The following is a 15,862-nucleotide window of genomic DNA, read 5'->3' on the forward strand; positions in this document are numbered from 1 at the left end:
GTTCCCTGCCTTGGGCCACTTGGTATGAGCTACAAAGTGATCTGCAGATGGTTGCCATGAACGTGCTGGGCTTGAAGGTACCTGGGAGAGGCTAAGCTGGGAACTCAGTCTGGCTGCTGCTAGTGCCGGGCTCGTAGATGCTTAGCAAGAGGTACAGGGCATGCTGAGGTCAGATTCTGTTTGTTTGGGGTTTGTGAACCTTTGAGAGATTTTAGGAAAATCCACAGCATGAGCCACGATAGGCCATTTATATGGAAAAGCCACTGGAAGAGGCTTGGGTAGGCCTGAAAGTTGGGTGGTGCAGGATCTCAGGGAATCACAAGGGTGGGGCAAATGGTGTTAGCCAGCTTGATGGAGACTTAGATATGGTGCTGGCCTGTGTCTGCACGCTGGGTGGAGGGTGGACTCAACGAAGAAACAATGGCCTCTCCCAGTACATTTGTCCAGGGGAAAGCCACTCCTCCAGTCCTCACTCTGAAGCCAGATAATTCAACTCCTCCCTGTATGTTCCTGGCATCCCCTGAGCCACCTCCCCAGAGCTGGAGCTCAGAGCAAACAAGTCCTTCAGCAAGTAAGTCCGTGTATGGGCCCTTTAAGAGGAATACCTGGGACTCCAACAGCCCTCCTCTCACTCAGCCACAATCTCCCCTGGTTTTCACAGCCAAAAGTTATGGAGACTTCTCTCCCCAGTACTGGAACCCGGGGCTAGAGAGCCTGGTGTGGAACTTGGACCTCTGGCTGGATCCTCAGGGGGACCTCTGCAGCCTAGATATCCTGATTTTTAACCCCCACATATGGCTGTTGGACCAACCATTCAATGTCTCTGCCCCTCCTACCAGTCTCCACATGGCTTCTTCTTTATGTCCTTAGTTATAGACCTTCTGTTCAGCTAGACTTCAGATGTTTCTCAATGACGGTTGTTCTGTAGTTTAGTTGTAATTTTGATGTGGTTGTGGGAGGAAGTGAGCACAGCATTTACCTATCCCTCCATCTTGACCAGAAGCCTATTTTTCTATTTTAAATTGTTGACATACTCATAATTTCCAACTTATAAAAATCTTATAAAAATGACACAAAGAATTCCTATATACCCTTCAGCTGGATTCCCCAAAATTAATATTTTGTCACATTTATTTTATCATTTTCTCTAGCTAAATATTTTTTCGTAAGCAGTTTGAGAGTAAGTGACAGATATATTACCACTTCACCTCTAAATATACATCAGTGTGCATTTCCTAAAGACAAGGACATTCTCTCACCTAATCATAGCACATTTATCTAAATAAGAAAATTAACATCGGATATGAATTATCTAATCTGCGACCTTTCTTGAGATTTTATCAATTGCATAAGTAACATCTCTCATAGCAAAAGAAAATCCTGGATCATGCACTGCATTTGGTTGTCAGGTCTCTTGATTCTCCCTTCCTCTGGAACAGGGCCTCCTTCATTCTTTGTGTTTCATGACATGGAAATTTTTGAAGAGTAGAGGTCCGTTATTTTGTAAAATATCTCTCAGTTTGGGCTCAGCTGATGTTTCCACGTGATTAGATTCAGGTTCTGCACATTTTGCCCAACACATGGAAATGATGCCGTGCCCTTTCTCAGTGCATCACACAAGAGGCCCATGACGTCTGTTTGTCCCATTATTAGTGGTGTTCACTTTGATCAGTGCGTTAAAGTGGTGGCTGCCGGGTTTTTCCTATTTATGTCACTATTTCCCATGTGTAAATGATAAGTATTTTGTGGGAAGATAATTTGTGACCGTGTAAATATCCTGTTATTCCTCAAACATGAACCCATTAGTTCTAGCATCCATGGGTATGTATGTTTTTTCCAACACCACCAAGCAATTAACTCAGTTCTGACACTGTCTACCCTGAAACAGTGTCAAATCCTACAGGTTAAGGGCTCAGTCCCACAAGACTGTCTCCCCTCCCTTCAGATGTCCTGTCAAGGTTCAGCAAGTCGAGGTTGTCACCTGTGCTTCTAACCGACAGGCAATAGATCAGGGGTTCCCATCACTCCCTCCCTGGGGTCGATTAATTTGTTAGAGTGGCTCACAGAACTCAGAGAAACAGTTTACTTACTAGATTACTAGTTTATTATAAAAAGACATAACTCAGGAACAGCCAGATGGAAGAGATGCATAGGGCAAGTTTTGGGGAAAGGACACTGAGCTTCCATGCCCTCTCCAGGTGCACCATCTTCCCATATGTTCACCAATCCAGAAACTCTCCGAACACCGTCTTTTTTTTTTTTTTAATGGAGACTTCATTACAAAGGCATCATTGATTAAATCATTGGCAATTGGCAACCGATTCAACCTCCAGTCCCTCTCTCCTCCCCAGAGGTCAAGGCGGGTGGGACTGAAAATTCCAACCCTCTAATCGCAGGTTGATTCCCAGGGCAATAAGCCCCCATAGGTGCTTTTTAAAAGTTATCTCATTAACATACGCTCAGGTGTGGTTGAGAGGGCAGTTGCTATAGATATCAAGACACCTTTATCACTCTTGCTACTTGCGAAAGTCCAAGGGTTTTAGGAGCTCTATGCCGGAAACCAGGATGAGAAACAAATATATGTTTCTTATTATAAATCATAACATCACTGCATCCATTATTGATTCTTGCTTGAATCAGTTATTATAGAGGTTGCCAGATGGTGATGTTCTGACTCCACTATTCCTTCTACATTCATCAGTTGACTTGTGTTTTGTTTTTTGAATTTTTATGAGTTTATTTGAACCAAATTAATGACATATTCATATGCCAGGGAAGAAAAATCTCAAATGCTCCCCCATCAGTTGATTTTCTAGAAATAGCTTTCCCTTCTCCCCTTTTTATTTTATGTCAGTACATAGTCATGGATTCTTATTTATTCAGTGGGTTATAATCCTAACTACCAAAATTTGATGCTCAACTTGTCTCACAGTTGGTCACAGTTGGTCTCACATAGGTCATAGGTCACAGTTGGAAACATCTTTAAGATGTTTTCCTGTATCCTCTGACACACCGCATCATTCTTTGAGTATTTCTTACTTTCTAGATCACTTCTGTTTTAAAGACAAAGAAACTGAGGCACAAAAAAGTTGAATATCTTACTCAAGTCAAGCTGATGGTAGATAGCTGCAAGACCAAGATTTGAACTCAGATAGTGTGCTTCTAGAATCCAAACTCTTAACGACACGACAATACTGCCTCTTTTTTACATTTATATACCTCACAAAAGTGATAACCCCAATAAGTCTATTAGCCACCTGACACTGTACATAGTTTTACAATATTATTGACTATATTCCTTAGGTTGTACTTTATATCCCTGTGACTATTTTTTTAATTATAGTTGACTTTCAATATTATCTTATACTAATTTCAGATGTATAGTGTAGTGGCTAGACATTTATATAATTTATGAAGTGATCCCTCTCATAAGTCTAGCACCCACCTGACACTATACATAGTTTTCACAATATTATTGATTATATTCCCCATACTGTACTTTATATCCCCATGACTGTTTACAGGGACAAGAACAATGGCTTCTTGTTTATATCCCCACCAGTCAACATGATGCTTGACCCATGGTACATGTTAAATAAAAATGCATTGAATAAATGAATAATCACCCATCTGTCATATTCCTCAGGTCTTATCTTTCCTCCTTTTCAACCTTAAATTCCACTCAATGATTATAATCATTCTTTTGCAAACACTCTCCAGTCCCTGGCTTTGTCCCAATAGCAAGGCAATCTGTCCATATTCAGCTTTCTACCCACTCAATGCCTATACCCATGTAAGTAAATGAAGCTAGAGAAAAACCACACAATCCTGCTGAGAAGTCTTACTTTAAATTCATGATTTACAATGTCCTGTGGGCCCTTAATTCTGCCTAGCATTCAGCCTAGACTTTCCCAGGCCACTTGCCTACTCACCTATTTCATACTACCTTCTCAACTCTCCACGGAGCTCTTCTCGTTATCCTTTTGGGATATCAAAAAAGTGAAAACTACTCAACATGATTTCAGGGAAATGCATGTTAAAAACCACAATTAGACACTACAACACACCTACAGAATGGATAAAATTTTAAAGACCTACTGACAACACCACAGCAATTCCACTCCTAACTATTTACACAAGAGAAAGGAAAGTACAAGTTCATAAAAATAAGTGTACAAGAATATTCATAGCAGCGTTATCCATAATAGCCCTAAACAGGAAATAGCACAGGTGTCCACCAGCAGAATGAATAAACAAATTGTGATATACCACATTGTGTTGAATGAAAGAAGCCTTCACAAAAGGGCACACATTGTGTATTTCCATTTATACAGAATTCCAAAGCTTGAGCACTTGAAACATGGCTAGTTCAAATAGAAATGTAATATAAGTGTAAAATACACATGGAATTCAAAGACTTCATACAAAAAACTAAATATGTCATTATTGATTTTATATTGATTGCATATTTAAATTATGTTTGCATATATGGGTAAATATATTATTAAAATTAATTGCACCTTTTCTTTTTGTTTTTTTAATGTGGATCCTGAAAAGTGGTAAATTCCATATGTAATTTAAATGTGTCTTGCAATGTATTTCTGTTGAATGATGATGATCTAAAACTTAGAATTAAGACAAAAGGGGAACCACATATATTTCCAATATTTTACTGCAGCACCATCTAAGAGACCCACTCAGGGACGACCAGATTCTCAAAGGAATAGAGTTTTGTATGTCCTACTATTTATTATTGATTAGGGCCCAGACTCTATAGTGTTTAGATATTAACTTTGCAAATGATTTCTGTCAACAAGAAGGTTGAAAAGTTGCAAATGATTGCTAAGTTGCAAATGAGTTTTGTCTGGTAAAGATGCAAATGATTTCTGATGGAAATGACTTTTACCCAGCAGACAATATAACCCCAGAGATTAAGGTTTTATTGCCTTTTAAACTAGTTTTGAATCTCCCTTTGCAATCTTATTTCAGCATTCTTTCTTTTACTGACAAAATATATGTGCATCATCTCGAATTAACTTCACCATCTTGCTGGTTCCCTATACTCTGAGCACTTACTATGAACATATGCCAGGTACTGTACTTATATTATCAAGTTTAAATCTCACAAAAGTCCTAAAGGCAGGAACTATTATTATCCCCATTTCGTAGAAGAGAATACTGAGGCTGACAGAGAATTTACTAGCCCAATTTAACTAGTAGTGAACTTGTAGTAGTAGTAGTACAGGGTACAGAGTAGTTAACAGAGCTGGGATTGAAACTTGGGTTGTCTGACACAAGTCTGGCCTCTGAACCTCCATTCGATACTGTGTCTTTATTAACTGTCCCCCAAAAAAAGATATGTTGAGGTCCTAACCCCTAATACCTGTGAATGTGACCTTACAGTCATGTGCCGCATAATAACGTTTTAGTCAACAACCACTGCATATACGACGGTGGTATACCACACAGCCTAGGTGTGTAGCAGGCGGTACCATCTAGGTGTATGTAAGTGCCTTCTGCAATGGTCGCACAATGACATCACCTAATGACGCATTTCTCAGCACATATCCCTGTGGGTAAGCAGTGCATGACTGTATTTGGAAAAAGGGTCTTTGCAGATGTAATCAAGTTAAGACGAGGTCATTTATGTGGGCCTTTCTCTAATATGACTGATGTCCTTATGAGAAGAGGGAAGTTGGGACACAGACAGGGAGAAGAACTCCATGTGAAAGAGGCAGAGATTGGAGTGATGTGTCTACAAGCCAAGGAACCTCTGGGGCTACCGGAAGCTGGAAGAGACAAGGAAGGATCCTCCCCTAGAAGCTTCAAAGGGAGCATGGCCCCGCCAACACCTTGATTTTGGACTTCTGGCCTCCAAAACTGTGAGACAATAAATATCTATTATTTTAAGCCAGCCAGTTTGTAGGACTTTGTTATGGCAGCCCTGAAATGGACACACTGGGTGGTTGCATAATTACGGAGGTCAGAGAGGTACCACCATCAATGTACCACACCTGGAGGGCATCTTTCCTCTGTCCCTCACCTTTACTTGCAAAATGCCCTACCCCAACTCTTCTGGCACCATGTCAGGATAGACTGTGTCTGGGCCTCCCCACCACGCGGCGCTTCTAGAGGTAAAAGCTTTTGTGATGGGCAAAAAGAATTACCTGCTGTCTTACCTAGAACCCTCTTCTGGGTTATCTCCACCTTTCCTTGCCTGCCTTAAACTATGATAATAATGCTAAACTGAGAGTAAACTAAAAGCGATGCAAAAGATTCCTGGTGGAATACAGTTGATTATTTATTTCCCTCTGAAATGAATATTGACTAGTTTGATGCCCACTTATAAATTTATTTCAGCAGGTCTTTCCTGCCTCCACGGAGCCTGCTGCACACAGGGGCTGTCGGGCGTGGCCCTGAGGCCTAGCCCTTCCTTGGCGCTTGGAGGCCCCTGATTGTGTGCTCTCCTTTTGCCTTCCCTCCCGGTGGTGGGGTCCACAGGTCGCCCAGTGGTTGTATCCCCGTCAGGAGGCCACTGGATTTAAGATGACCAGTGAGGAACCTCTTCCCAGAAAGGTTTCACTGAGTGAAACAGACTTCAAAGTTATGGCACGAGACGAATTAGTTCTAAGATGGAAACAGTATGTGAAGCATATGTGCAAGCTTTGGAGGGCAAGCACACAGATCTTAACTCCAATGATGTAACTGGCTTAAGAGAGTCAGAAGAAAAACTAAAGCAACAACGGCAAGAGTCTGCATGCAGGGAAGACATCCTTGTAATGCGACTAGCAACCAAGGAGCAGAGATGCAAGAATGTACTACTCAAATCCAGTACCTCAAGCAAGTCCAGCAGCCTAGTGTCACCCAACTGAGATCAACAATGGTTGACCCAACGACCAACTTGCTTTTCCTAAAAATAAAAGGTGAACTGGAACCAACTAAAGACAAACTGGAACAAGCACAAAATGAACGGAGTGCCCAGAAGTTTACGCCTGACAGGTAAACAAATCATACTGCCCAGTCAAGACTTCCCTGACAGTCCCACTCTGAGAAAGCTGTAGTGGGACAGATACATACTTCTTTCCACACCAAGACTCAGACTTTTTGAGCCCAAAAGAAAAAAAGCCACAAGAAAAAAAGCAACATTCTTACACTATCCAGCTTGCAATGGTTATATAAAACTTAACAGATGAACCTTGTGTTTTGGCTTTTTTCTCTTCCCCCTCCTCTTGCTTCAGAGGCCTGATGGTATCGAACTATTCTGAAGAAGTAGCCACCTCCGAAAAATTGCCCTTCTAGAATAAGTAGACACTTGAGAAATGTTTCTGTTTGAAGAAAATGGAGAAACAGAAGCCTTAAGTCTGTGGCACACTGTGTTTTCAGACAGTTTGGAGGAATGAAAACCTAGAGATTTAAAATCATAAATTAAACATGTAAAATTCCAGTAAAATGTAAAACTGGGATGTAAAGCTCTTAACCTGGAGCACAGTGACTTAGAGACACTGTACACAGTTGTGCCAAGAAAACTGTGGACTTGTGATGGCTGTTGAACTTCTGGGTCAAAATTCAAATGAGGCGAATTTTGCCTTTAAAGGATTTATTTGCTAAGAAACAACTTAATAGTTATGAGAGAATCAACTAATAGATGTCATTACAAGGAGTTCATATATTTAACCATTCAGTTTGGGGCTCTATATTACTTGATCGAGCCATAAATCAATGTGGTTTTGATCAATGGTTTGTTCTTTGAATGGTTGCTCATACTGGAGATAATCTCATTGAGGACTGTACAAACGTGAAGCTGTGGTATCAAACTTCAGATCTCAACTGTTTGAAGCATTATAAACATTCATTTCACAATTAGATTGTATAAGGATATTGGCTGTGATGAGATTCACTGCATTGTTTGTGTTTGTTTGGTTTTTTTTAGTAGTGAAATTTATTAAATCCCCGTTCCATTCAACAGGCACATGTTGAAAGAGAACCGTCATTGGTGTTAATGGGGGAATGTTCCCTCATTGTATTTGGACCTTTTGTATCATACTCTTGATATTAAATTAAATGTGGCTTGAGGAAAAAATTATTTCAGCATTCCTGAATTCTTTGAATTCTCCTTTGAAAAACAAGTTGCAACATTTTATCAGTTCCCTCATTAGTGAATGAGTTCAATAAAACCTTTGACATGTGGTCATTTTTCATCTGTGTGAGAGCCATGATTTTACCTTTTTAAACATACTATCCTTCAGCATCTGATTTAGCTCTGAGACTGTGGCATCATCACCCACCGCAGGCCTCAGCAGGACACAGGGGTCAGGACATGCTGGGGAAAGGTGAGAGTCTTTATGTCAGAAGCCCTCGGCAGAATTACACAAGAGGGGGGATGCTAGAGTCTTTTCCCCACCTTGGAACCTCCTTCAAGGAACAGGAAGAGCCCTCGTGGAGCAGAGCTGATGAGGGGAGTGCCAGCCTCAACACCCTCAGGAACCTGGAAGTTCTCAGACTACACCACCGAAGTGCCAAAAACAGGCTCACAGTTACCATGCTGTTGGTCTGAAACTGTGTAACATGCTGGTGAAGGGGAGGAAAAATAATTTTCCTTCTACCCTTAAGTTCTTCAGGATGCTCTAATAATCAAATCAACATGAGACAGATTAACAGGAGAAAATAACCAACTTGATTACGTATGTACATACGGGGGTTCCATAAGAATATGGGACCCAAGGACAAATTGGGCAGTTGAGGCTTATATGTCATCTTGAGCTAAGGAGAAAGGGGGGTAGTGGCTTGGACTTCAAAGGGAAGGTAGGCAGCTTAAAATAATCAATATCCCAAAAAGGCAGATTTTGGGGTGGCAAACCACTGCTCCCCCTCACTGGTTAACAGCTCGTGCTTGTCAAAGCAGAAACTGCCCTGGACAACATGGAACAGGCAAGGAAGACTTTTTTTAAAAAAATTTTATTTTTCAATTACAGTTGACATTCAATATTACGTTAGTTTCAGGTGAAGGAAGACTTTATTCAAGGATATTGAAACTGGGAGAAAGGCCAGAACTCAGTCGGAACTCCAATAAGCTGAAACTAAGGGCAGTTGGGTTTTTAAGAGCTGGAGTGACGGGGAGATTGTAGGTCGCCTGTATTTGCTAACTGGCTTTACCCAAAGGAAAACGAAACATTTTTGTATCTTCATGACAGAAGGTAGTTTTATAACTGGGAGAAAGGCACCCACTGAAGGTAGGCTCTCACTCTCCTAAAGAAACTGGGGTTTATAGGTGCTATCTCTTTTGAGGTTTACATTTCAAAGAGATGGTTCCCAGGTCCTTGAGAAAGCCATTTTCCTGGGCTGTAAAACTGGCAAGAGGCTTTTAAAGAAATTTACGTACATCTCAGAGGATGACAAGATCCCTAAAGTAAATGAAATGCTCCAAGAAAAAAAGGAGGTCTGGGGCCTCTGTGGGTAGACCATCTGGACTCAAAGGGCGGGATGAAAGCGAGGTCAGGGAGAGAGAGAGGCAGGAAGAAGCCTGTCTCAATTTCTGTCAAGCTGAGGGAAAAGTTACAGCCCTCTCCGTCATGCTCCGTAAAGCTGTCTGCCTGGGTTCAAATCCGGGCTCTAGTGCTTATTGGGGCAAGTTTCTCAACCTCTCAGGACCTGATTTCCTCATCTTATAAAATGCAGATGATTAATACTTACTTCATAGGATGGTTGTATAGATCAAATACGTTAATCCAAGTACTGCTCTTAAAACAGTACCTGGCACATAATAAATGTATTACTTGCTGTGGGTTAAATTACTTTACCCTTCTGCGCCTCGGTTTCTCCAATCATCCCATTTGAGAATTTATATGGAAAATTAAATGACATGATCAATGTAAAAACACCGTTAGCACAGGTCTGGTATCTGATACAACTTTTAAAAAATGACTAACATTCCTGTAACTACAGCTACCAATTGTACTTCACTCATGCTCTTATTCTCTATTTGTTACTCTAATCATTATTTACTATTGTTTTGTTATTACCTTATACTCCTTCTTAATAGCGATATTGGCAATATTACTGCTATTCTCTTACTATTCCCTTTCATCAGGCAGTCCCAAAGCCTGCCAACCCCTCTCATTCCCAAGTTAGGCTTTTCCTCCTTGGGGCCTCTACGCCTTTATCTGATTGTAGGAGATGGAGATGGGTTTTCAGGCCTCAAGTCCCCAATAGGAAGCAAAGACTGATGGCAGCACCTTCAAGCCCTTTGGACAATTGCGACACAGTGGCTGAATTCACTGAATGATTCTTAAGAAACCAGATAGATGGCAAGGGTGGTGGTGCCTGGGGGCTCCTCAGCATTGCTGAACACCCCATTCACCCTTCAGCACTGAGTAATGGTTCTACCCTGTCTTCCCCTCCCCAGTGGGATCACCCACAAGCTAGCTAACCGCCAGGAGAGGAAAGGAATTCAAACCTGGCCCTCAGCGCTGTGGGAAGTTATAGTAGCTTCTCTGTCTGTTAAAGGTCTTGGCATTCCCAGCCTAGCTCAGCTTCAAGAGGGTACTGTAAGAAATGAGGTAGAAATGACTCCTTCGAAACACTGTACAAAGTAATTCAATTTTTATTGAGGCCTCTATGGCCAGAAACTGACCATGCAGAGGCATAAGGCACGGTCCCTGCCCTTGAGGAGCTCACAGTCTAGTAAGGAAGATGGACGCTGAAACAATTCCCACAAAGATGGAGGGGCAGGGCAAGCAGCCATCAGAGGAAGGAACCCTTCTCCCACTCTGCCCCCCATATTCCAGGCTGGCTATGAGAAAGCGAATAGGAAGCTCCCACCGTCCCTGTGACAGCTTTTTCTTCTCTCTGTCCTGGCACCATGAGGACACAAGGACAGACAAAGATGAGGGAAATACATCTGCTGCCCTTAAAAAGCTACAACACCCAGGCAGGATATATACAATGGTAACTTTATTTCCCAAAGCTGCAAACCAGTGCAGCAGAAGCTGGGGATACGGGGAGAGATTGGAAGAACAGGCGCTGGGCCAGCCCAGTCCAGTGGTGGGAAAGGGAAGAGAGGGTACCCAGGACCAGGGAAGTAGGGAAAGAGGGAGGTTTCCAAGTGGAGCTCATAGTAGGGTGCCAGCAGCCACAGCCAACAGAAGAACCACCAACCCGGCCAAGGGAGCCGCAGAGCCTTTATTATGGGCCCCACCTTTTGTGGGGTACTGCCCCATATTGCTACGGTCCTGGTGGCCAGCAGCACCTCCAGCCAAGTTAGCTCCCTCTTCCCAGTAGGTCTCGGGTTCTACTTCCTTTGGAAGAGTCTGGCCGGTTGAGGTTGAGGTGGGTTTGGTGGTAGAGGTGGGTTTGGTGGTAGAGGTGGGTTTGGTGGCAGAGGCGCGTGTGGTTGGGGTTGGTGTGGAAGTAGTGATGGGGGTGGTTGGGGCCAAAGTGGTGGGCTGGGGAGCGGGCAGCAGGACAAGGGGTGGGATTCCAGAGGAGAAGTAGGTCCTGTTGCGGAGGTCTGAGTTACAGCGGGACCCTTTGCAACAGGAGCCACTGAGTGTGAATCCGGGACCTGTCACCGTATCCCGGGTGCAGAACTCGTCCTTGACACAACCCCGGACGGGCAAGGATACAGTCACATTAGCTGCAGGAGGGAGAAACAGGTAGGTTGGTGGTTGAAGGGAGTGGGGTAGGCACAGCTAGAATGAAACCTAGAGGCAAGAACCCCCAAAACAGGACAGAAGGGCTCTGCATCCATGAATCCAAAAGTCTCAACTCAGGCCCAACTTTGAGAAACACTGTCCCAGTCTTTAGCACTTGGTGGACCACATTTCCCGTAGTAGTTTGAAGAGGAAAACTGTACGCTGAACTACAAGTCCCACAATGCCTTGGGAGAAAAGTTTGTACTTGGATACACCTTTCACACGACCGAAGTGAAGAACGTCCCCTACAAAGCTCCCGTCATTTCCCACATACTTCTTCCCCACACCACCAATATTTAACCTCAGTCAGAACTACATCTTACATAATACACCTGGCAGAGGATGGCGTTTGAAGAACTTCATCTCCCATCGTTCTCTGAGACAGAGGTCAGGAGGCTGAACTACATCTCCCCCAAATGGTTAGGTGGGCACCCTAAAACTCGAGTTTTAAGGAGTCAGAACTAGGTTACCCATAATGCCCAAGAAGAAGCTTGAAGGTTTAAATACATTTCCTATTGCACATCCCTCCATCCTGCACTGGGCAGGCCTCCATGGAAATCTATTTCCCAGAAAAACTCCAGGACAAAAGCATCCCTACCCTCATGCTATACTGGGGATAGGACTGAATTTTTCAGGACGCTCTAGGACAAAACTAGCACTTAGGCCTACAGCTCCCAGAATGCGTTGGAGAGGGGGAACCCTTTGAGTAAAGGGATACCTAGCTCCCAGGAGGCCTCAGAAAGGCTACGACAACTCCTGCAAGCCCAGTGCTCCGGGGTTCGCTCACCTGCCACCAAGGTGACGTTGCCATCGAAACAGCCCTTGTAGAAGTGGTCGCTGGCATTGTAGCAGCTCACGACGGGTGGTGCGGTACCCTGGCACGCCTCGCGGCTCAGCCCCACGCAGCTGTAGCACTCCGCGCCGTTGGGCTGGTACGCACTCTCATTGCCTGCGAGGGTAGCGAGTTGGAAGGAAGGGGTCAGAAAAGTTCGGAAAGTACAGCTGTGCCTGAGTTCGCTCCAGCCTAAGTCTCCACCCCTCGACGGATGCTAGCTCAGCTCTAGCCCCACCCACCACGTGACCTCGCCCACTGAGCCCGCCCCTAGCGTCCCACCCCACAAGCGCCTACAGCAGTGAAGTCCCGCGGGCTGCGTCTTGGCTCCGCCCCCAGCCCATGCTGCGTTCTCCGCTCCCAGCTTGGTTGGGATCACCCCTAGCCGCTCAGCCCCTGTGTGGCTCCGCCCCACGGCTTAGTGGTCCGCCCTCACCCACCTGCAGGGTCGAGAGCTCGTGTGGTGAGGTTGAGCTTGGCGTTGCAGCGGTCCTGGGCGCATTGCTGCAGCTGGATGAAGGCCAAGAGCCCGTAAAGGTCCAGTCCGCGATCATTCTTGCCCGGGAGTCCCGAGCCGCAGCCGCGCACTGCCACCGAGAATTGCCCATGGACTACCGAAAGAAGAGGGGGCGGGATCAGAGCAGGCGGGGCCCTCAGAAAGCCGATCCAGAGGAAAGAACCGCAGATAGAGGAACAGAAGAACCTCAAAAAGCTGAGTCGGAGGGCTGCCAGGCTGACAAACACTGGACAGAATCCAAGGGGAGGGCCATAAAAGGGCGGAACCGCAGAAAGCAACGTCACAAGGAACTGAGAGACCGAAAAGGCGCGGGATCCGAGAGGGGTGGGACTTCCTGGGAGCGTGATTCCACAAAGGGTGGCTCAGGGTCGGAGCCTCAGCATAGGGAACCTAGGATTCTACAGGAATCTCCATCACCAAGGGCCCCATTGGATAGGGGAGGCTGGGTTGGGGAGAAGATTCTGGCAGGAACAGAGGGAGTAGGGAGGTATCAGTGATGGAGTGGAAATGGATAAAGGTGTGCCCTTGAAGGGGACGGGGTCCCAGATCCCGGCTCTTCTAGTTCACCCCACCCAGTTCGCAACTCTCAGCCTCTCACCTCTCTAAGCCCTAACGGCGTGATGGCGTTGAAGGGCCCGGCCCGGCTGAAAGGGAGGGATGGGGCTGCTCGAGGGGTGTGGACAAGTTCAGAGAGAGAGGCGGGACTACAAGGAGGCGGTGCCTGGTTGGAGGAGCTTTAAGGGGTGAGTGAGCATGCTCCAGGGGGTCCCACTCACTGGTCTCCACCGCCCCCACGGCCTCTGTGCAGACTTCCACGCCCTGCGCGCACTTCACGATCTTGGTCTTCTGCGGAGAGCATCCGTCATCTGCTTTCTGCACGCAGCTGTAGCACTCCAGGGCCTGCGCTCCTGGGGGTGCAGGGCCGCGTACAATCAGTACTCCTACCGAAGCCGTCCTCGCGCCCCCAAAAGAGAAATAGTCCTACCCACGCCCTCTGTTTCCGGAACGAGATAATCCTACTACACACTCTTCTCCAAGGCAGGAATAAGGAAAACCTTCCCACAAATCTGAGGTCATGGGATACACTGTATCCCTTTCCTTCAAGCCCCCTATGCTTACAATGGGAGTATTTTTCCAACAGCGCTTTATGCCCATTGCCGTGGAACTCCGCGGGAACTCAGCCGTGGATGGGGGTGGGGGACACCTTCCCATAGTTCTCTGCTCAGGATAAGAGAACTTTTCCCACATTTGGGTAGGTTCAGTGAGGGATCCCTTCCCACAAGCCCTCTCTGACCAGGGCAGGGGACTTTCCCACAGCCCCCCTCAGCTCAGGATGGAAGAACTTTTACCACAGGCCCCCAGGGCAGGAATCCTTCCCACAGTCTCCTCTGCCCAGGATGGGGGACCTATCCCACAGCCCCCTCTGACCAGGGCAGATGATCTTTCCCACAGCCCTTCCGCTCAGGATGCAGAGATCTTTCCCACAGCTATCTCTGTAGAAGGTGAGGGGACCCTCCTTTCCAGAGCCCCCACTCGACCCCCTCCACCCCCTCCCGATAGCAGACCCACCTTCCCGAAGCAGCAGCGACGGCAGCAGCAGCAGCAGCAGCCACCCTGAAGTCCAGATCACGGCCGGGGCGCCTGCTTTCCTGGCCTGGTCCATGGTTAGATCCTACTCCCTCAGCGTCCCCCCTAGGTGTGCCGCCTCCCAACCCAGGCCCTCTTACCTGAGCCCAGGATGAGTAACTTACCCCCAGGCAACCCTGGCCTTGCCCAACCGGGCCAAATCAGCGTCCGCTGTGGGGTGGCATACCCGCCCCTGGGTGCGTCACCTCCAGCTGCCGAGGAGGAAAATGGCGGGAGTCCAGGTTCCCTGATAGTTCTCAGGGGAGTCTGTATGTTTGGGGGTCACAGGGGAGAGTACTGAGGTTCTCAGAAGGGTCTACTCAACACTGGGCACTCGCTAAATATTTAATGAGTACCCACAGCATGCCGGCTTTGGTCTGGGTGACCTGGAGATTATTAAGACAGAACCAGTGCGTGTCCGCACAGAGCTCATAGTCTGATGAGGGGACAGATAGTCATCAAATAATCATACAAATTGTTATTTATAATGAGGACCACGAAGGAAGAAGTGTAGGAAGCTACAAGGAAGTGTGGAATCTAGAAGTGAGGGCTCCTCAGTGAGGCTTCCTTGAGGATTAATAATTCATTCGAGCTGTGATCTCAAAGACATGGAGGAGTTAGCCGGTGAAGCAAAGTAAGTCAGGGTGGGAGCAGAGTGCATTATAAAGCAGAGGGGGCAGCACATGCAGAAACCTAGAGGTGGGAAGTAGCATGGACTAGTCAAACTCAGAGAGGACAGCAGTGCAGGTGGAGCTCAGAGGGTGAGGGGAACAGGGTGGAAACTGAGGCAGAAGTGCCAGGAAGGGGTCAGACCATTCAGCGCATTACAGACCCTGAGAAGGGATTTGAATTAATTCTGAGAAAGGTGAAGAACCTTTGAGAGTCTCCGTCGGCTGGGAACATGACCAGATTTGCTTTCTAATATGATCAATCTGGGAAACAATGCAAATAGTCATCAAGAAGCGAATGGAAAAAGAGTGGTGCCTGTGGAATATTACACAGCAGTGAAAAAGAGCCACGTACTGGCCTCAGCAACATGCATGAATCTCAAAAACTTCATGTCAAGCTCAAGGAGCCTAAACAAATAAAACATACCATGTAACACCATATATGAAGTTCTAGAACAGACAAAACTAATCAGTGGTGATAGAAATCACAGCAGGAGTTACCTTTGGCTGTGTATGGCCCTGAAGGAGC

General features: G+C 45.9%; 1 protein-coding gene and 1 pseudogene across 1 annotated transcript; one reads left to right on the forward strand and one right to left on the reverse strand.

The window, feature by feature from the left end:
* Window positions 1-6,546: 6,546 nt before the first annotated feature.
* LOC117035519 (pre-mRNA-splicing regulator WTAP-like) lies at window positions 6,547-7,299 on the forward strand (annotated as a pseudogene).
* Window positions 7,300-10,582: 3,283 nt separating this feature from the next.
* Window positions 10,583-15,020, reverse strand: LYPD3 (LY6/PLAUR domain containing 3). Its single transcript, XM_033129411.1, has 5 exons — window positions 14,609-15,020; window positions 13,816-13,947; window positions 12,963-13,133; window positions 12,478-12,639; window positions 10,583-11,632 (listed from the first exon to the last, which is right to left on the reverse strand). The coding sequence occupies exons 1-5, from the start codon at window positions 14,700-14,702 to the stop codon at window positions 11,109-11,111; spliced, it is 1,083 nt and encodes a 360-aa protein (XP_032985302.1). The 5' UTR covers window positions 14,703-15,020; the 3' UTR covers window positions 10,583-11,108.
* Window positions 15,021-15,862: the final 842 nt, after the last annotated feature.

The sequence above is a fragment of the Rhinolophus ferrumequinum genome, chromosome 15 (genome assembly GCF_004115265.2).
Source record: "Rhinolophus ferrumequinum isolate MPI-CBG mRhiFer1 chromosome 15, mRhiFer1_v1.p, whole genome shotgun sequence".
NCBI lineage: Eukaryota > Metazoa > Chordata > Mammalia > Chiroptera > Rhinolophidae > Rhinolophus > Rhinolophus ferrumequinum.